The sequence below is a fragment of the Microtus oregoni genome, unplaced genomic scaffold, assembly GCF_018167655.1.
Source record: "Microtus oregoni isolate MIOR12 unplaced genomic scaffold, Mior012 000017F_ref0000208, whole genome shotgun sequence".
Taxonomy (NCBI): domain Eukaryota; kingdom Metazoa; phylum Chordata; class Mammalia; order Rodentia; family Cricetidae; genus Microtus; species Microtus oregoni.
In genome coordinates this window covers 22,278,844-22,300,172 of record NW_024543076.1, presented here as the reverse complement: position 1 = coordinate 22,300,172, position 21,329 = coordinate 22,278,844, and the positions used below count along the sequence as shown (strand labels likewise).

The 21,329-nt window shown below is 48.0% G+C and overlaps 1 protein-coding gene and 1 long non-coding RNA gene across 2 annotated transcripts; both read right to left on the bottom strand.

The window, feature by feature from the left end:
- Window positions 1–3,656: 3,656 nt before the first annotated feature.
- Pou3f2 (POU class 3 homeobox 2) lies at window positions 3,657–10,648 on the bottom strand. Its single transcript, XM_041667786.1, has one exon. It carries the CDS (start codon window positions 10,436–10,438, stop codon window positions 9,110–9,112), a length of 1,329 nt encoding a protein of 442 aa, XP_041523720.1. The 5' UTR covers window positions 10,439–10,648; the 3' UTR covers window positions 3,657–9,109.
- A 7,098-nt stretch (window positions 10,649–17,746) lies between these two features.
- LOC121458285 lies at window positions 17,747–20,499 on the bottom strand. Its single transcript, XR_005975832.1, has 2 exons — window positions 20,365–20,499; window positions 17,747–17,866 (listed from the first exon to the last, which is right to left on the bottom strand). It is a non-coding gene; the product is annotated as an uncharacterized LOC121458285 (long non-coding RNA).
- Window positions 20,500–21,329: the final 830 nt, after the last annotated feature.

Here is a 21,329-nt window from a genome sequence, read left to right as displayed (position 1 = left end):
TCTTTCTCAACGGGACGCCGGCTTTGCAAGTCTCCTCCTGCAGCTCCCCCCCCCCCCCCCAGGACTCTTCAACTGGGATAAAGGGCCGCCTCCGCCGCCTGCAAGAGCCCTGGATGCTCAGCCGTCAGCTGCCAGGAGGCGCTGATTTCATTCCCGCGCGGCTGTCGCTGTTGGGGGTAGGGGGTAGGGATGGGCGGGGGGGGGGGGGGAGCTGTGGGAGTGGGGGAGCTGGAGCCCAAGGGCGGGCGGGGCGGGAGGCGGCGGCCTGGGCCAGCAGAAGCTGAGCTACCGCCCGCCAGGGTTTATTACATCCCAGCCACCCGCAAAGGTTAGGAACGCGCATTTAGAGACACGATAATCCGAGTTTAAATATTAAAAGTAAAATCAGAACCAGTGGAGTATTTACCTAGAGACCGAGCAGATCTCTTTTGGCGAGGGGAGAGGACTCTGAGGAGACGCGCACTAGCTCTTCTCGGCCCTGTTGGCACCATCAGGCCAGTCGGGGCTCACTTGGTCTCCTTTCCCGCTGTAATGAGATGGGAGAGTCTGAGACCCCCTCGCTTTCCCAAGAAGGTCGTAGACTTTCGAGTTTGGTCCAAATCTTTTGCTTTGTCAGATTTCCATTTTTAAGGGCTTCACGGACTGACACAAAAGGTGGCAAAAAGTGCGTTGGATCAATAGCAAAGATTGTTATTTAGATAACGAATTAATCTCCCTGTTATAATACTTTTTCATAGTGAACTTTGTACCCCTTCCGTAAGAAAAGGGAATTTAAAGGGAAAAAGTCTCAAACAGGATTAAGGTTTTAATTACAACACCCTATCGAAATAGTATGTTTGATGAGCTGATCTTATCAATTAATAGTAACGTTAAGGCTGTAGAAACAGAGTCACAGAAAATATGCTTAAGGGAGCCTCTCTAAAGTAATCGCCCCTAGGAAGGTAGAGAGCCAGCAGGCCAGAGATACTGTGTCAAGAAGGTCTAGGATCCGCGCCTCTCTTACTTGGTTCCTGGTCGGAAGCGCATCTGGGGCAGGGGGCTGCGCTGGTGGAGGAAAATAACAAATAAGCAAGCCTCTTCCAAGCCGAGGCCCACATCAAAGTTGGGGCCCCATAAGGGCGGTGCAGTTCACTGAGTTTGGGTCAGCGTTATATTCGAGGGGCAAATAAAGTGATTTGAACATGCATCAACAGTTTTCCATAAAATACGAGTTAAAAGAAGTAATAGAAGTAATCACTGTCTCCTCAAATCAAGTAGAAAACATTTCAATGCACTAATTAGAGTAATTAGAATAATAAGCCTCTGCCTATATGTGGTAAGACAATGTGTACAAACAACTTTATTTAATGTATACTGGTAATCAGCGATGCGTGCCTGCTTGAATGCTCAGCGCAATAAAACTACCCTCCGTCCGCCCAAACAATCAAATACAAATTAGTTTAATGATTGTGCCTGCTGAATGTCTTAGAAATCCACAGGCAGAGGCGAATAAATAGAAGCATCCCTGTTTGTGTGCGACCCTGCCCCGGCTGGCCGCAGGGCCCGGTGAGTGACCACCACAGGCAGACATGGCTGGCTTGATGCTCCAGCACAGGGGGCTGAACCAGGCCCGGTGCCCGCACAGACTGCGCTTGGCCGGAGTCCCTGACTGTGTGGTTGGTCTGCCTTTCCCACCACGGTCAGCCAGCTCCCGATTTCTACAAGGAAGCTTAAGAGACAGCCAGCACTCCAGCCACCCCTAGCCCCCCTCCCCGCACGCCCCAAGAGGCCATTTCTTCTCCAACAGGAGAAAGGCCCTATGGAATCCCCAACTCCCTTCTGCGGGTTTTTTTTTTTTTTTTGAGAGTTTCTTTCCACATGGAAACTGCTTTGGAGGTTAGAAAACGCTGTGGGCTGGAAGCATCCACCAGCCTGAGAGTGAGTGGCCGGCCAAGGAGAGGCCTCCAGTCCTGGGGCGTGGCCCGGAACTTAGAGATTCTCCTCTCTGATCTTCTGCTCTGAGTACAGGGTACCCAGGGGTCCTTTCCCCTGCACTTGTCTCTGAGGAACTGACACTGGACTTTAGGCTCACAAGTGAGTGGCAGGTTCCTGGAAGTTAGAGAACCCTTTTCTTCCTTGCCTTTGCGCTTAGAAGAGAAAGTCCCTCTCCACTGGAAGCCGGCCGCTGAGACCAGAAACTATCAGAAGTTTGCTGAGTGGGAGCCGGAGGAGCACACGTTTAGAACTTCATTTCCCAACTTTCGGCGGCTCCCCTTCAATGCACAACCTCCACTAAGCTAGGAAACGGCCAAGTGACTTCCCAGCAGCCTTTTGTCCTGCCTCCACTTTCCCTGCTGTGGTGCCCAACTCCTTTTACTCAGGGCCACCGTCTTGCCTCTCCCAAGCTGATTGTTGTCCAGGGACTTTGCGGAGTCTAAGGGAAAAGGATGGCGGGCAGACAGTTGGGGAGATTCACTAAAGCTCTAACTTCCCTGTCACCTCTGTGCTCCAGGCACTTCTGTCCCTGCCACCCGCTGCCTGTCGCCAGGGTCTTCCTAGTCTGTTACTTGCTTTTCTCTGCCCACGGGCGGGCGAACATCATACACCCCATACATCAGTACTCAAAGCAGCACCCCAGCCTCAGGCCCTGACAGACGGATCCGTCAGTAGTTCCTGAAGGCGCTCACCCCTACAGACCGCCCTTGAGAAGAGAGACTTGGGATCCACCTCGGTGACCGCCCTTCCCACAGAGGTCAGGACTTCGCTGCTCTTGGAGACCAGAAAAATCCCCGATTGGCCGCACCTCTCAGCCAGGCCCGGGCAGACAAGGAATGACCAGCTCCCCTCACAGGCCTTTCTTCGGTGCTCAGGTCCGCTGCCGAGGTCCCTTAAGACCTCCACTGAGCCATGGTAGACGCCTGGCGGTAAGTCAGCACCCATTCCTGCCTTGCCCAGTAGCTGGAAGAACTTTGAAGGAATATTTGTTAGGGGTAAACAACATCAACAAAAGTTATTAATTCAAATAATTCTCTCCAGAATCCTGCGCTGTGGAGCATAAAAGGTCACATAGAAATTCCTCTGACAGAATGAGATTTCTTCTGAGGGGGGAGGGAAGGAGCGCCCACATTTGGCTCACAGATTTGCTTGAACCTTAAAGCCCTTGGATTACAAAGGCCAATTTGTGTTACAAATTCACAAGGAACTTTCTTTTCTCCACTCTGCTGCCAAACTCTGTGGCCGTGGATTTTGGCCCGTGAAGCTTAAAGAGAAAAATCTTCCCTTTTCTTTGTAAACAACAAAGGTAGAAGAAACACTGGTGGGAGGGAAAGCATATGACCCCAGTTTTTCAAAAAGACCCCAAGTTCCAATTTACTCTGGCACACGAAGAGTTAAATCACAACAATCAAAATCCTCACCAGCTTTCTCAGACCGGGCTCTAAACCCAAACCCTTGGCACTGTGTGTGTGTGTGTGTGTGTGTGTGTGTGTGTGTGTGTGTGTGCCTTACTCACCAGTCCCATTCTCAAGCAGGGAGAGAAATTTGAGGGCAAGTAACAGACCCTTCGAAAGCCCAGGCTCTTTAGACACAAACCACTTATGGAAGCTCTCTTGCCCCCACCCCCTTTCCAGACAAAGAGCTATAAAAACTCAAAAAGACGGGAAGAATGGACTTTAAGATATAGATGCACTTTTACTGGTGTATTAAATAACATAGCAGACATTTTTTTTAAAAAAAAAAGAAATACAACTTAGTGTTACCAACAATCAGAATCCTAGGAACAATAAGAGACTAAACTGTTTTGATGGGATGTGATATTGTCTCTAATAACCTCTAACAGCTAAGTCGAGGAGCAGTGTCTTTAAGGTCCAGGAAAGGTCCTACATAATAAAGTTGATTAACTTTTTTTAAAGAAGAGAAAAAACGTTCTGGTTTTCCCTGCACAAACGCCAGAACAATGTGAAAATATTCTGATTGTTTATCTCCACACCCAAGCAAAGCCTTGAAGCAGCTGAAAGTCATTTCCACCACTCCAGTACTTGTCTCTAGATAGGCAGACATTGAAAAACAAAAACAAAAACAAAACATTGGTCCAAGTTCTGGAAACATGGGCCAATTGATTCCACGAATTTGTGAGCTGGGTAGCAGACCCTTTTCGGTTTTTCTGATCCTGAATCAAGGGGCTCAGTGCTCCTCTCCTGGGGTGTGAATTCCATTCAGAGACTATGTATCATTTCAAAAAAGTAAACTTTCCTCAGAGAAAATATTTATCTAACACCCAGACGAATTGTCAAGATTCGGGGTACTTCCTGATGCAGGTCCCCCTTTTGAAGTAAACACCATTCCTTTGCTTTACCACTGAGATGTACAAGACGCCTCTACATCACCACCCTTCCTTTTTTTTCTGTATAAACTCCATCCTTCACCCCATTCTTTAATTTGTATGGGAATTCAATAGAATTTAGAACAGAGTTCCATGAATGTATTGAAAAAATCAACAAAGAGAAACCAAAAGGAGAAGAAATAAAAGGGCAATCTCATCTGGCTCCCTGGCACTATCCAAGATGCTTCTTCCGCAAGGAAACTAAGGGGTGAGTGAAGACAACACACGTCTGGGACCAGTGCATGCAAGAGCCACCCCCATAGTCGCTGCTGTCATTTTATTAGTTGTTTCCGAAGAAATGAGATGACAGATTAGTGCCTTTATTAAAACCACTTCACCAGAAAATTCTCACAACCTGTATGTAGCCTCCTCTGTAGGAGCAGGAGGGGAGAGGGAAGACAGAGGTGGTTTTGTTGCTGCTGTCTGAAACATAAAGGACATTTCTTCGTGAGAATTGGCAATGTTTAAAATCACCAATCATAATGTATTGTTTGTGGCCATTCCTTCCCTATGACCTTCACATGCTCTCTCATATATGATAATTCCCCGTTATGTCTATACATATATAATAAACCTAAAATATGGCATGTTTTGAGCAAACACAAACACTGAGGGTTTTTGTCTTTAGGATACAGATGGCTTCTCGGTATCTTAAATTACCTCATAGGTTTGTATTAGTGGCTATGACTTTTTTTTATGTAGTGGGCCTTACATTCTAAGTCTGGCACAGAAGCTACTAGAGCATCTTTAGAATATGAATGGCCAGCATGAATCAGGAACACAGTGTGCCTGTTTATTCTATGCTATTTCCCAGCCTGTTCTTAGCCCTCCTGGCTAAGAACAAAAATGCCTTCTCAAGGCCCACCGAAATGCCCTGCAGAGGGCAGATGCGGCTTGCTTTCTGCCTTGAGCAGAGGGATATTGACCCAGAACTCAAATCTATACTTAGCTTAAACATTTTACCCATCAGCATGTCTGCGGTCACAAAACACTTCTTCTTCCTGTCACTTCTTGTTCAGACTATTGATAAGATCATTTGGCAGAATCTGTTTGGGACCCATGTAATATTGACTAGGAATTAGAAAGGATGATCAGAGGTAATAAGCCCAGAAACTACTTTCCTAAATGGACATTTCTATTTTAAGTCAGTGTTCCAGGGAGGACTTTAAATACACCAGCAAACTTATATAAACTAATTCAAGACTGCTTGAACACCCCACTAACATTAAAAGCTATTTTGTTTGTTTATTTTTTTTTAAGTGCAGTGCTCTGTCTAACACCTGAAACAAACCATTAGTACTATGGCTTGAGTCTCTTCAGTACATTCTTCCCCTCCTCTTTAAATTTGGAGTGTGTGGTTGTTATTGTTGTTTGCCTGATGAGAAAGAAGCAATGTCGTAAAAAGTATCTTTCCCAGTGAATCTAAGATAAACAACACTAGCATCTACTTTTAATCACTTGGTGAACACATGGCATTTTTGTTGATGAAAAGTATTTGTTAATTGTGAAGAATAATTTCTAGCCAGGTCTCACTATTCTGAAGATCCCAAATTACGTTAAGCACAAGTGAGTAGAGGCTAAAGTCCATCTAGTTTCACTGAAGCTTCTCTGGACACGCCATTGGCGGAGGTGCAGCTAACCTGGAAGGAAGGTGTAGAGAGATGGGCATGTATTTGCAAGGCAAATGTTTTTTGTTGGTTCAGGAAATGGCAAACAAATAGAAGTTCAAACCGAATGACTATTTGATTTAATACTATAAGGCAGCGAAGGAAGCATTTGTGATCCATGATAGTTTCTGCAAAGAAAAGTCCGGATAGTAGTCCTCATAAAAAAAAAAAAATCAGGAAAATGTCTCTGGAAGTTATAAACATGGAAGCTGGCAATATATGTATAAGATTTATTCCAAAACTTTGTGAAGAATAAAGGAAGGGAAGTGTCTTATACACAACTGAGCTCAGTATGTCTAAAGTCTAAGTCTAGGTACGGCTTCTCCTCCTCTTAGGACTTGCACTATCTTCAAAAATAAAATAAAGATATTTCAATAATTAGAACAAACTATGAAGGTATTGTGCATTTATGTTTTATGTAATAATAAAATATTACTTTAACATAAATATATAAGGATCTCTGCGCTTTTATTTTCCCCACAAGCACAATCAAATGTACCAAAACAAAGCATTTTTTTTAAAAAAAGAAACTGAACAAAAAAATGACATCCCATATAGATCTTGCTACCTTCTCATTTAAAGCTACAGAAAAAGAGTTTTCAGAACCTTTTGCTCCAAAAGAAATAAATATACATTGAGGCAGGCCACGTAAAACGATATGAAAATATTTCCCTGGGTAGCATTAAGAAAAAGAAAAATAGACAAAGAAACATTTAAACTATTTCTGCATTTCAAAAGACAGATATGAAACATATATACATATGGTAAGGTTCAGTGGTAACTTTCAATTTTGTAAGCCTATGAGAGCAAGAGAAGCTGTAGGCACATCCTCTGAATCCCAGCTTCCAACCTTACCTACTTGGTAGCAAGGATCTGCAAATTCATTTCCTCCTTTTACCATTGGCTCTTTGCCCTCCTCTGGACTGCTTCACTGGAGTCTACTCCCCACACATCAGGAGAAAGCAGTGTGATCTAACCTGAAATAGCTCTATGCCATCACCTGTGACATTCATTGGGAAAAATGAAATACAGGCAAATAAATCTGCCCATCAAAAGTCGCCATTTATCTTGCAAAAACATTGAAAATGAAACAATCACAGGTGTTTGAAGAGACAATACTGGATAAAGCATATTTCCTAAAACCTTACTACTGAGTGCAATGCTAATCTGATGTTGAACCACATTTTTATGGTAGTGAGAATTTAATTTTTAAAAATAAACATTTATCTAATACCTAACAAAGAAATAAAACCCCAAACATTTAAGGTTACTAAAAAAAAAGAGTGTTTTCCCTTTTAGCGCCCTTTTGTGCTGATAACTATTGATTTTTTTAACTGATCACAGTTTAGTGGTGTTAATTTTAATATAGTCATAAGATTTTTTGTTTTATTTTTTTCGGTTGTTGTTGTTTTTTTATTACCTACACCTTTCAGAATATTTTATTGTGTTGGGAGTAAACCATTTCCCATCGAAACAAGGTAAAAAAAGAAATACACTGAAAAAAATTTTTAACAAAAGGGGAGAAAGGAAGTATTGAAAATGTCCCCCCCCTCACTTCATTTGTCTTCCTTAGTGAAAGAGGGGGAGAACTCTGTCCAAGCTGAACTGATATTTTTCTGTAATAAATTATGGGAGAAGATGATGTAGGACCCAAATTATAACTTGATAAACAAATGAACTGCTAAAGACAAAACCTGTCTATCATATATATATACACACACACATATATATGCACATATATATGTATATATGGTGTATGCATTTGTGTGCTAAGAAACACTGTCTATGTGTATGTTTTCAAGTTCCTGGGTTTTTTCTTTACCTACAACAACAAAAAAAGACCTAGTAGAGGGACAAAGTTTAACCACTGCTGTCGTCACAACTAATCCCTTATAATTAAGTTATTGAACCCAAAGGCAGAGAACTGTACAGTGTGTTTCCCAGTTCTCTCCAGAGTTCCCAGTTTCTTTCTGGTGGACAACTCCAGCAATATATTTAACCTCGCATTTCTTCTGAGTTTTTCCACAAACGGCCGGCCCTGCCTGATAAAATGAAGTGACTGGTCACTCACTATCGATTTTCCCTTTTCTTCCCTACCTAGAAATACTGCCTGAAAATGAAGTTTACCTTGTGGTTTACAAAAACCAGTGCTTACATTTATATCCCAAACAGTATTCCTGCCTTGCATAAAGCGGGGAAACCATACACATTTCCTGAATGCAAACATTTATTTATTTTATATGAAGCCAATCACTTTGATTTGATGGAAAGAGCCAATAAATGTTACACCAGGTCTGCGGGGTTTGAAGAAAACAAGAGTTTATAAGCAGTAAGGACAAGGGACATGGGAACACTAGAAAAGGAGGTTTGCCAAGAGCTGACTTCTGTCCTCCCTGCTGGAGAAGGCAAAACAAAACAACCCAAAAGGACAGTTTCAAAATTAACAGTGCATATTGAGGGAAAAAAGTTGAACTTGTTAATGTAAACTTCAATTTTCTTGCAGTGCAAATTTGTGTGGTTAAAATTTGCCTATATATTTAAAAAAGTGTATTTTCCCTCTTTCCTGATGGGGACCCATGTTAAATAAACACAGCAGCACGTGTCAACTATGAGCATTGGGAAGCTGCAGTTCTGTGTTTTGTACGGTTTGGTGGACTTTTCTTTCTTTTTGGTAATTTATTTAGTTTTTCCGGGACACTCTCTCTCTCTCTCTCTCTCTCTCTCTCTCTCTCTCTCTCTCTCTCTCTCTCACACACACACACACACACACACACACACGCACACACACACTACTCCTCTTCACTAAGAGACATTCTATTTCACTTTCTGTGTACTCGTTTGCAAAGGTCAAAACCCATCATTACACCTGCTATCTGTTTTAGGATAGTCCAGTGTCTTCGTTCCTTTCCTTTTTTCTTATTTTCACTATTTTTTTTTCATTTTTAAAAGACCGGGAAAATAATAATTAAAAATAATAATAAAAAAAAACAATTAGAAGTTAGAGGGGGAACAGAGGTCCCGTGAAGGACCATGGACCAAAGGGGAGGGGGAGCCCCACGCTCTGCCCCTCCCCCTCTTGAGTTCACTGGACGGGCGTCTGCACCCCGTGGTGTGGTGGCGTGTCCCTACTCCCCCCGTACACATCCTCGGCGCCCGGCAGAGTCCCTCCGGGAGGGGTCATCCTTTTCTCTTTCTGTCTCCTGTTACAAAACCAAACTCTCACCACCTCCTTCTCCAGCTGTAAGCTGTCCGCGAGGGAGGTGATCTCCTGGGCCGAGGGCTTGGGGCATTTGAGGAAATGGCTCTCCAGAGCCCCCTTGACGCTCACCTCGATGGAGGTCCGCTTTTTCCGCTTGCGCCCTTGCGCTGCGATCTTGTCTATGCTGGTGGGGCTGCCCGAGGACGAGTCTGCCTCTTCCAACCACTTGTTCAACAAAGGCTTCAGCTTGCACATGTTCTTGAAGCTCAGTTGCAGGGCCTCAAACCTGCAGATGGTGGTCTGCGAGAACACGTTGCCATACAGGGTGCCCAGCGCCAGCCCCACGTCTGCTTGAGTAAATCCTAGTTTTATCCGCCTCTGCTTGAACTGCTTGGCGAACTGCTCCAGGTCGTCTGAGGTCGGCGTGTCCTCGTCCGAGTGCGGGTCGTGGTGTGCGCCTGGGTGGCCCGGTGGGCCTTGAGGGGGAGGCGGCGGGGGCGGTTGCTGGTGAGGGTGAGAGTGCGGATGCGGGTGGTGGTCTGCATGATGCGGCTCGTCGTGGGCGTCCCGCAGGCCGTGGTGGTGCAGCCCTGCCGGCTGCCCTCCTGCGCCCAGCATGCCGTTCACCGTGAAGCTGGGCTGCGAGTAGAGCAAACCGCCGTTGGACGCTCCCATGGAGGGAGGGAGGTGAGCTGCAGTCGCCGCACTCCGCCATGCCCCGGGCCCGGGGTGGTGGTTGCCAGCGTGGTGCACCAGATGTGGCGGTCGCTGTTGTTGTTGTTGCTGCTGCTGCTGTTGTTGCTGCTGCTGCTGTTGCTGTTGCTGCTGTTGGTGCTGCTGCTGTAGCGCTCCTGGCCCGTGCAGCTCATCGCCTCGGCCACCCTGCTGTACCACCACCGAGGGCTTGATGTCCGGCTGGCCTAGGGGGCTGGTGGACCACGGGGAGCCGTCGCCGCCTCCCCCGCCACCTCCCCCGCCTCCTCCACCGCCGCCGCCGCCGCCCCCGCCGCCGTGGGACAGCGCGGTGATCCACTGGTGAGCGTGGCTGAGTGGGTGCCCGTTGCTCTGCAGAGCGCCGTAGTCGCCCTGCACCAGGCTCTGCGCCTCGCGATAGCCCCCTGCGCCCTGCTGCATGCCGCCGGGCGGCTCAGCGTGCACGATGGAGGCGCTGGAGGTGAGCAGGCTGTAGTGGTTAGACGCTGCGGTCGCCATGACTCTCGGAGCCGGACTGGGCGCTCTGGTTAAAGGAGCCGCGCATTTGACAGTTACTTTTCTGCCTGGGGCTCTCTCTCCTTGCTCGCCCCGCTCTCTCCCTCTCTCTTTCTCTTTCCCCTAGCGGGCAGCTCCGACGCCCGCTCCGACGCCTTCTGTTGCTGCTCCTGCTATTACTGCTGCTGCCGCGCTGCCACCCGCCCGCCCGCCCTCGCTCTTTCTCCTCCTCTCCCTCCTCTCGCTCTCGCTCACTCTCTGACTCGCTGGGCGCTCCCCCCTCTCCCCGCGCTCTCAAGCTCTCTCCCGCTCTCTTGGCAGAGCCCGCTCGCAGCGGCACGCGCCTGGGCCCCGCCCCCTCCACCCCCTCCCATTGGCTCTGCGCCCTTTGATTTACGTGGATACCGCTAGCAACCTCCCAGGCCGGCGCCACTGATTGGTTCAGAGCTCCACCACCCCCCCTTCCCTCGGGCTCCCAGTCTTCTTAGTCCTTCCTCTCGTACCCCCACCCCCAGCCCAGCGATTCAGATTCTCTTAGTTCTCACCCCCCCTCTCCTCTTCTGTCCCCGGCCTCCACCTCCCCTCTCGGATGGGCCCCGCCCCCCATCTGTCTCCCAAGCTGAGAAGCCTGGCAGCGGGGCGGTCCAGGAGCTCTGGTGGACTACAGTCGCTCGGAAGACTTGTACAGGAGGGAGTCTACTTTCTCTTCCCAATAGGTCTTTTTGGGGGGCGTGTATCGTGGAAGAGAAAGGCTGGGTCTCACCGAGTCAGCAGGAGTCCTATTTTCATTTTTCTAGGGACACACACTCACTCACACACACGGTGTGTGTGACTGAGTGTGTGTGTGTGTGTGTGTGTGTGCAGAGCGCGTTCCAATGTCGTTTAAACCTAGAGCTAGAACCAAAGCCAGACTAATCGAAACCTTCTTTCTTACCATGGTTATAATTACAGCGCACAGGTGTCTTGTGCTCTCTATAGATACTTTTGTCCTTAAATAAAGATCCTCACCTTCCCCTTCACCGCAATAGCCAAGATCCCTTAAGCTTCAGATCCAATTTTATCTCAGTTTCTTTCTCAAAAGTCTCCGGGAGAGAGAGGCTCAACCTACGCCCTGGATTTTGAACAACTCCAGTTGCACGGTAGTGCCTATTCTAACAGCTCAGCGTTCTGAACTGGAAACAAAACTCTGGAAGTGTGTGCCACACTGACACTCGGTGTGCACAGAGGTTATAGTTCAGAGAACCGGGAGTTTTCCTGGACAGACCTTCGCCTTGTATGATCCTTAGGGAGTCTCAAAGAAGAGCGAGCAGCCTCGGACTGGTGGAGCTGCTGAGTGCGGCTCTGGAAAGCCGCGCAGCTGAAGCTCTGCGCGTTTTCATCCGACTCCAGGCCTGTCTGTGCAACTTTCGCATTAGTTGCTGCAAGTGGGAGGAAGACAGACGAATGGGCTCCTGCTACGAAGTCCTTTCTAAAGAGCGCTTCAGCGGGCGCCAGAGGCCAGGTTTAGTCTAGTGTTTCAGGTGCTGGCTAGTTAAACCTTCCAGCGGTTAACTTCCTAGTGAGACCCAGGACCAGTGCATTCACGGCGGGGGATCTGACCAATGCAGAGCTTCGCCCCTCCAATTCCTAAGGAGCTAGATGGCTGTAGCCAATTTCCGCGCCTGCGAGCTGGGTAGCAGAGATGTAAGATCAAACTCGGGCTTGAGCGGCGAGACTGGCGGGTACAGTCTGGAGTGCACGCACAGGCCCGGCACAGCTAATCATAAGTATTGCGACTGAAGGAAAGACCTGGGGAGCACGAATGGCCTCCCCACCTCCTCGCCTTGGCCCGGCGCCTGGTGATGTTCGCGCCGGCTCTTTCGGCCAAATCGACGCTCAAAGGGAGCATTTTAGAACCTCGGAGCATCTTAATCTAGACAGCAGAATGGAGCGGGCCAGAAAAATTCATCATGACTAACGAGGAGCGATGCTCTTCCGGGAGTGGCTGAATTGTTTATAAATCAATGGGGCTGAGCACTAGCCAGGGCTAGGAGACTTGGCTGAGAATCTCCACGTGTCCGGTGTTTATGAACATGTGTGGAGGAGTGCGAAATGGCTAGGGGAGGGGCGAGCCCACCCCGCAGCCAACAGGACAGATCTACACCTTCCCGCGCGCACCCGCTAGGCTACGATTCACATTGAGCACCTGGCGAAGTGTTTCAGCGTGAACGTTCAGACACTTTGGCTGTGCACCTGGGGGCTGTTAGGAATTTGGTAACTTTATCAGACCAGTAAAAGCTTGAAAAGTTCCAGCCTTCTCAGTGCGCAGACTCAGCGACTGATGAGGGTGTTTTTTTCTGGTTTGTGCACTCGGCGGGGCGGGGAGGGGGTTACGGGGAGGGGGAGACAGGAGAGGCAGCATCCTCATGTCACCTGCCTCCAGTCCTCTGCTCCTAGTAAGATGTTGTCTGGTTTGGGGAGCCCGCAGGTCCCTCTCCAGCAGTGTTCCTTCCCAGTCCTCCTGGCTTTGCTTTCTTGCTTCCCAGGAGTTCAGAGCTACAACCTACGGGAGAATTTAGCTGCCTGGAATGACCCAAGGCAGTGTGCAGAGAGCGATTCCCTTCCCTGCCCGCAAGGGCAGGTGTCCTCCTGTTCCTATTTAATTTCATCACTTAAAAAAAATTACAAGAATCTTTGCAGCCCATAGGATGATACTCTCAAGGAGAGAATTAAGTTTCCAGATATATTTCCGAGGGATTTGTGGCTGTCCAGGTCTCTGTAAGAGCCCCTCCTCTCGGTATCTTGCCTACCCCCTCCCCCAAGGGGTACCCTGAGCACTGAATGCTAAGTATGTGTGCCTGGTGGTGATGGGGGGGGGGGGGGGAAACTGGAGGCACCTGAATATCAGAGCTTACTTTGGTGGGACTTCACTGTCCCTTAATGCCAGCAGATCCTCCCCATTTTGATGTCCTACATCTGCACTTCACACTACACCCCTCTCCCCCAGCCCCGCCTCCTTCGCTGGCGAGCAAAAGAACTGGCCCGATCGCTTTCCAACTGGTATAGCTGGGAGAGTGGTACCCTGGCTTAGAATGCCTATTGAATCCCGGGAGTATACTAAACGGTGTCCCTCCAAGGGGCCTCAGCGTCTGCCTTCACGCCCGCCTCGGGTGTAGGGCCAGCGAAGGGGAGGGCCGGGCTGGGAGCGCAGCTCCACTTGGAGCACCGCCCCTCTCCACCCCTCTGGGAGCCAAGGCCGCCTTCGCCTGTGGCTAGGGGCCTGGTTGGCTCGAATGCGGGGTTCGGAGCATCTGGGAGTCCGGCCCCCCGCCCCGCGTGCCTTCCCGGGGATTCCAGAAAGCCTGGCTCTCAAAGGTTTTTAGCTTCAGATGGGGTCCTTCCTCTGGTCCCACGGTCACTAGCGCGGTTGTTCCAACTGACCCAGTCAGGAAAGAGACCGCCGGTTTGCCTGCCTGTCTCCGCCAGAAACACAGAGCGTTGAAGGTGTCTCGGGTAGACTCCTTCGGATTTTGATTCAGCTTGTTCTTTTTCACTGTTCAAAGCAGCTGTTCAAACACTGCGGCTGCTTACGCTGACGTGGAGAGGATTTCAAACAACCCTAAAATGCTTTGAACTGACAAGGTGCCTTGATAGCTGCCTCACTCCAGCACAGCTCCTCCGGAGCACTTGCTAGGACAATGGCTGAGCAAGCAGTTGGTGCTGGCCTCTCTGCCTGGGGAGAGGACTGCCCAACCCCCAGAGCCCCTACTGTAGGGCTAGGCTGGCAGCACAAAGGAGAGAGATCTTGTCTTAGGCTGCACCTCAGGTTCACTCAGATCTTCTGGAAGGGCATTCTTCAGCGGTACTGTGGCTGCTCTGGTCTGAAGCGGTGTGGGCTCCGCTGGGTTTAGAATGCACTGAGCAGAGGGGAAACAACCCGAATACCCTCACGACGCTAAAACACAAAAACAAGCGGCATTTGTGCTCCTTGAGATACTGTGTCGGGCTGTGGAAAGCGGCAAACAGCATCTTGACTCCAGATCCCAAACTCTTCACCTGAGTAGCAATTAGGAGAGCAAGTCAAGCTGTGTAACTTGAACTCTAGCTTGTTAACTTGTAAACACGCTCATGTCCTATATAAAACCTCGTTTATGTATTTCTTTATGTTAGGAGTTGACCAAAGGTGTACCTAAACCGTTCTCGTACTTTGAACTGAAACCACGCATTAATTTGATAGATTTAAATTTTTCCTCATTATGCAGTCTCAGAAAAGTAGAAATTAGGTAACAACAGAAAACAAAGAGAATTTTTTTAGGTGCCCAGTGGAAGAGTAGAAGAGGCAACTGATTTAAACATTATGTAAAAGTGACCATTGCTTTTATTTTTTTAAGTACCTTGGGGTGGGATTACCCCTTCTCCACCTCCCCTTCTTGCTTTCTGCTCTTCCTCCAGCCCCAGCAGCTGGAGACCTCCTCTCTCCACATCTGAATAGAACTTCTTTGCTCAGGGCCTACAGAATGTCAAAACTGAGGCTACAGCATCAGAGCTCCAGGTTTGAAACCACCCCACACAAAGAGGCAGCTGGTTGCCTTTAAGCTTCAAGCACTGCTGCCTTGGGAAGACATTTATACGGAGCAGAAAAATGCATTGACGAATCACATGTTCTTGGGAAATAGACAATAAAATTTACCTCAAAAAAAGAAATCAATCTTAACCATGTAGCTATGCACTGTCTCTTGAATAAAGAATCCCCCATTTAAAATTTTATGTTCCATCTATAAATACATTTTGCAAATTCCTAAACGTTCATCTGTCCCTATGTTCCTGGAAATGAAAAAGAAACCCTGAAGAATGATAAGGTCTCTGAAAGTTGCAGTGTCTAAACTCATACATTTGGCAAGTTAGTTTCTTGATGGCTTGTGCACACAGAATCCTGTTTATTTTCCATTATCAAATAGTCCATTGAAATATGCCATTCAGTGGTATTTGAAAATTGTAATTGAAATGAAGTTATTTGGATTCATGGGTATTAATCTTCTTTCCCTTCTTCAAGATATGGATCTCATCATTTAAAATGACCCACTCTTTGTCCTCCCAAAGAGAATGTTTTATAAGCAGGCATGGCTTGAAGACTTCTAACATCCCACCACCCGGGCAGTCTAGCTGTTTCCAAGCTTACTGTGAGTAATTTATCAAAGGAAGCCTGCTAAATTTTGAGTGTTGAATGCAAGGCCAGAGCATAGAGTCACTTCAGCAACCTGCCAGACCCTGTGTGGAGAGGCTGAACTCTTAGGGACAGAACACAATGGTCTTTGTGCCTTTTAGCTCACTTCCTTGAAATTTCGTTGTTGAAGTACCAGAGGTTAAATAAATTCCTAACAACGAAGCCTAAAGGTGTGTGTTTTTCTCTTTACCCTAAGGCAGGTGGATGGATGGCCACCAGGAGGAGATGGCAACACTTTGATAAATTAAAGGGACTTGATCAGAAATCCTCTAGGCTGGAGAGCATTTGGAAGTGTTCTGAGATGCGGCTCCTGTTGCAGCCTTTACCTCTCTTCATCCTCTGGACCCATCTGAGAAGGCAGGCCAGGTCACGAGCACACCTGCCCCTGAACAATCAGTCATTTCACTGAAGCCGAGGTCTGGGTTTGGTTCTTTGCCCCTAAAAGAAACAGGCTGTTTTCAGTTGAAGTTAGATTTCTGTTCTCTTATTCTCCCAGCACAAAGAACAAATGCAAATCCCTTCCAAAGTGTACAAGTACACTTAACAATTTTGTCATCAGTACTGGGGACCACAGCCAGCAGGAGTGGGGCAGTGTCAGGGAGAGGTCTTTTCTTGAGAGCAGTTAGCCGTATTGGTAGTAACTGATTGCCAAGACCTCATCCTAGGTCCCCGAGTTTAAGTTATGTTTTTCTATGTACCTCTGGACATAATAAAGTTAAGGATGGAATTATTTCTAAGGAAGAATTTTCAGAATGTGGTCTGTAAAGTGTTTTGGGATTGCCTGGCAAAGGTCTAGAGAAAGGAAGCCTTAGGTAGAGGAAGTAATGAGACTGCCTCTCTTTGCTCGCCTTTTCTGAGAATTTTCAACGATAATCTAGGGAAGCCTTGGCTCTAGTGTTGCATGCAAAACAGAGAAAGAAGACAAGGCAGAGACACAGGCCTTATCATTTTAGTGCCCTAGGTCAAAGGGAGAGAATAATGAATAAGGCTTGGAACTTAGTTCTTGGAAGGGAACTTAATTAACCTTGGAAGAGTGAAAGAAAGTGGGGGATCAAGCCTAGCACCGGACGTAGGAGGATTGTTTTTATGCGTGTGTTCGCGCGTGCGCGCGCGCCCTGCCATACAGGTGAAGTCTACTTCATGGATTACCCCAATTAATTTTTAATCCTGGGGGGGGGGGACCCTTGTGTTTCTTTTCCAAGGGATCATCACTCCATCCCTTCAAATCTGGCTGAGAAGTTCGCTGTGGGAGCATGGAGATCTCGTGCGCGCGGGAGGGGGGGGGGTCTTGTAGTCCTTGCCTCTGCCTGCACGCGTGATCAGCAGGGGTGTGGGGAAGAGGCTGCAGCGGCTGGTGAGCGTTGTTCCGACCTCCTGAGGGATTGCTAGAGAAGGAAAAGAAAAGTGTGTGTGGGGGTGTCCCTGGCTGCAGAGCGCCTAGTCAGGTCCTGGCTGCTTTCCGGGAAGGAAGACAAGGGCGAGAAGCGGGAGGCCCGGCCATTGTCCAGGGAGGGCGCATTTTTGTCCCGCCGCTGCTGGTTGCTATAGCGAGCAGGGAAATCCAAACAGAAGGGCTCAGTTAGCTCCCCCTTGGGCCTGGGAGTAGGGCTCCCTCTTCTCAGCCAAAATAAAAGTGCCGCCTAGGGCCTGGCACTTTTACCGAAGAGTTGACTGCTGCTTCCAGAAGAGGGGCCCCGGGGACCACAGCACAGAGCAAGGAGAGGGGCTCTATTGGCAAGGAACAGCCGCACCGGTTACTGATAGACTCCCCCGCCCCAGCCACCTCACGCAAACCCATTCTTTTCCTACCTTATTCTATTTGGGGGCAAAAGAAATTTCCTACAACTTTCTCAAACTCCCATTATGTCCCGTGTTCTTGAAAACCACTCTCCAGCAGGACTGACGCAAGGGAATGGCTCTACAGGCTTCTCGTCTCTGAGAAGGACTACAGCGCTCGGAACCTACTGAGAAGCAGCGGCAATACCTGGGCCACACTGCCCTGATCTGACTTTTAGACTCACTCAGAGGAAAAGTTGGCTCAAATGTAAAATCGATGACCATGCGAAACTTTAACATTAAGAAGACTTTTATTTTGCAATAGTTTTTTAAAAAAAGAAAAGAAACAAGCCTTGCCATTCAGCTTTGAAGACATTGTGAAGAAGGGCTGCAGTGAAGTCTTTTTGTGGGCATTTACTCCTGTGTGTGTCATTTCTCCAACAGTACAGCTCCTGGGAGATAGGAGAATAACAATATTTAGTTAGTAGTAAACTGTTAGCTTCAGAAAATTCTGAGCTTATACTTTGTCAAGTGAGAGTCACAGTTGATGACAGGGCAGATAAACAGTCAAGATTTCATTCTGGATGCCAACTTTCTCCACCAAAGGAGTGAGGTGACAGGGACTTTAACAGGATTCTTGCTCTACAGCATCTTTGAAAGCTTGACATCTTTTGCCTCCTTCCTCTTCTCTCCCATTCTCTTTCTCTCTGTCTCTCCTCTAGAAACTCCACTAAAAGCTACATGGACAACTTTTATTTGATCCGAGGAAAAAATTTAAAGTCAAATAATTGTTTCTCTCTCCTTCCACTATTTAAAATACATTCTGTCTCTCCTAATGACACACTCTTTTAAATGGAAAGTTCATACAACTTTGGAAGAAGTCCCTTAATTTATAATGATATTCACATTTTAAAAAATGCTTGAGAGAAATCATGTTAATGAAGAGAACATTCGCAGTAATTTGGTGATAATTATCAGAATCACCACATATTCGCAGAGGCTTGAACAATACGTGTTCAGAGAAAAGCAAAACACATTATTTTAATGGTCTGATATGCAAACTATAGACTGTTCAATTATGTAGCTTAATAATGCATACAAGATGTGATCTTGTTATTGGGATAGGAGGGTGTGCAGTGAGTCACTCTTAGTACCAAGAGTGCTCTCACATCCAGTAAAATCCATTCCCGTGGATCAGAGGCCCCTGCCAAACTGCATTTAAGAGTATAAAAATTAATGACTGAGAATTTGAGCGTTAAATTAACATTAATTATATGACCTGCATGCTAGAAAGATTAAATTTCTTACACCCTAATTAGATAACATCTCCTCATACATCAAACGATTTCTATTTTCAGTTCCAGGTTTCAGGAATACGGTGGCAAGTGCACATGGGGCAGCTAAGTGTTTCCTTAGCTGAGGTCAGTTTTCCCTGGCAAAGTATCAAGACTGGAGGTTTAGGAAAGAGACTTAAGTTCATTCCGACCTTGCACCGGTTGTGGTACTTGGAAAACAGGGACTTTGGCAGGTGGCTCTCAGATGAGCCTGAAGCCCCAGAGGGTCCCTTTGCAGCAGTCAGAAACTAGATTGAGTCCACGGGCTAGTCTCTCAAGGTCAGCAAAACTAAGTGGCAAAAGTCCTGAAATTCCAGTCAGCGAATACCAGCGAAGATGGATCCCTCTTTAAGAACAGAAACCTCTTAGCTTGAAGTGAAAGTTCTTAAATTGGTTCAAAATGAAGGTGAAACAGTAAAACAACGGTAAACAATCGCACCCAGTCTTTCTAATGGGGAGGGGAGGAGGCAACCAAAAGCCCAAACAATAGAGCCCACTTTCTTCTGGGGAGGCTTAGAAGTCTGTGGTGCAGTGACATTTCCAAATACCACCTATGCTGATCACAAGTACTCCTTGCTGTCCTGGTCACTCCGCCTCGATTTGACCTGGCCTCGGCCCCGCCCCGGTGACTGCCCCCTCTGGTTGAGTTAGGTTGGGGGGGCAGGGCACGTCTCTACCAGGCGGAAATCAGTAGCAGATAGAGAGGCAGCAGAAAAAGGGCAGGATTAGGGGGGAGAGCACCCTCCCACACACCACAGGCAGATGGTTGGTGATGGCCAGTTCATTCTCTTGATTTCTAAATCGGGACTTGCCTGTCTCAGGGCTCAGAAGAAAGCTGTCCTGAGAATCTGGTTTGGAAACAATACCCAGGGAGTTAAATTCCTTTAGGTTGTGGGGTTTTCTCCTAGATACACTGTATGGTCCGGGCGGATCACGTCCCAGTGTGCCTCCCAATACCCTCACCTTCCACAAGACCATTAGGATAACTGCTCTTAAGGCTGGGCGGGACCAGAGGGGCAAGATTAAAACCTCAAGGCAGCCAATTCAAAGTCACTCAGAATAGAGTTTTCACGTGTCAGTGTTTCCATTCAGCCACCTTCAGGCTTCTGGGGGTAAAGGGCATGCGGGCGACAGTGCGCTTCTAGGCGGCCCAGTGACTGGGGAAAGGGCGGGCGAAGAAAGTGAGCGGTCCGGACTGATGATTCCTCGTGGTCCCTGGCCACGCCAGGTGGGACTGTCTAGAGAGTCCAAGTGGATTTGGGAAAGGGTAGTGACTTCTGCCACCCCATGCGCTGCCCAGCGCACCCTCCGACTTGGCAGTGTCTGATTTAACGCCCTGTCCCGGGTGGAGTACCTTTCCTGGGTGGCAATGGGCCTGAAAGTTAGCTCCCCGGGTGTCGGCGGGCGGAGTGGGGGGAGAGGAGGAGAGCTGTCAAATCCCCACCCGGAATACCCGCAGCAGGCCGTGGGGCGGGGCCTAGGGGACTGTAGCAGCTCTGGGGACCGTAGCAGCTCTGGGGGCCTAGTGCTCACCCCTAACCGCTGCGGGTCGCCGCTCAGGGGAGTAGCTTGCACGGGTTCACAAAGAAAAGCGACCGCCCAGCATCCTCGCTTACTCGCGTAATCTCCCAAAGGAAGACCTTGGCAGAAAGATGCCTCTCCTCCAAGGTCTGCAAGCTACCAGCGTCGCAGTGGCGGTGGCTTGAACTTTACAGCTTCTCATAAACTGCAACTTTCCGGGTTGTTCCGGTTCCCCGGTCCAGAGACAGGCGGTCTGCGCTGAGTGATTCGCTCTGCAAGACTCCCCGCTCCTCCCTCGCGCCCCAGAGCGTGCCTGTGCTCGACTGGGCTAACTCCAGAAATTGCAGAATCAATATTATTTCAGCATCTTCCGGGAGAGGACGCACTGTAGAAAGTCACCGGCAGGAGTCCACGCGCGCTTGGGGGCCCTAGGTGCTTCAGCCCTTTAGAATTTAAGGGAAGTGCAAAATGAGTGATTCTCGAGTCCGCGTGCGCGGGCTCAGAGTCCTTGGTACTTCAGCCCTTTAGACTTTTAGGGCAACGCAAAATGAGTGACTCTCGGGAGCGCTCCTAAAAAGATGGTGTGGAAGGCGGTGTACCACAGGTCTGGAGACAGACTTCTTACTTGTTCTTTGTGTTGGGAGCTCAAATGAACTTAAGGAAGCTTGCACCATGTTTACCCTTTCTTTTTTCTTAAAGGAGTCTTGGATGACTTCCCGTTAGTTTTCGGGGGCCATTTGCAGCACAGACAGACTTTCCATGCTTGCTGCGGACAGCCTTCGAAGTTCTGGTTTAAAGAGCATTATGTAAGCCTCCTTATTTACATAAGAGCTTTGATTCAAACCGCCCAGAAAACCTTTTATCACCGAAGGAAAACCATCCCGCGGAGCAGTAACCGACCGAGTCTTTATGACACTTTGAAAAACAGCAGTAGCTCATTCTTTGGGAGAATAAAAAAGAATGTAACAAAAAAATTGGAATATTTTTCATATTTATTCGTCTTGGTTTTGTATCATTTGAACATTATTCCTAAGTTTAATTCAGGCAGTGGAGACTTTTA

Coding starts and splice junctions, on each gene's coding strand:
- Pou3f2 (XM_041667786.1), bottom strand. CDS start 10,438: ATGGCGACCGCAGCGTCTAACCACTACAGCCTGCTCACCTCCAGCGCC.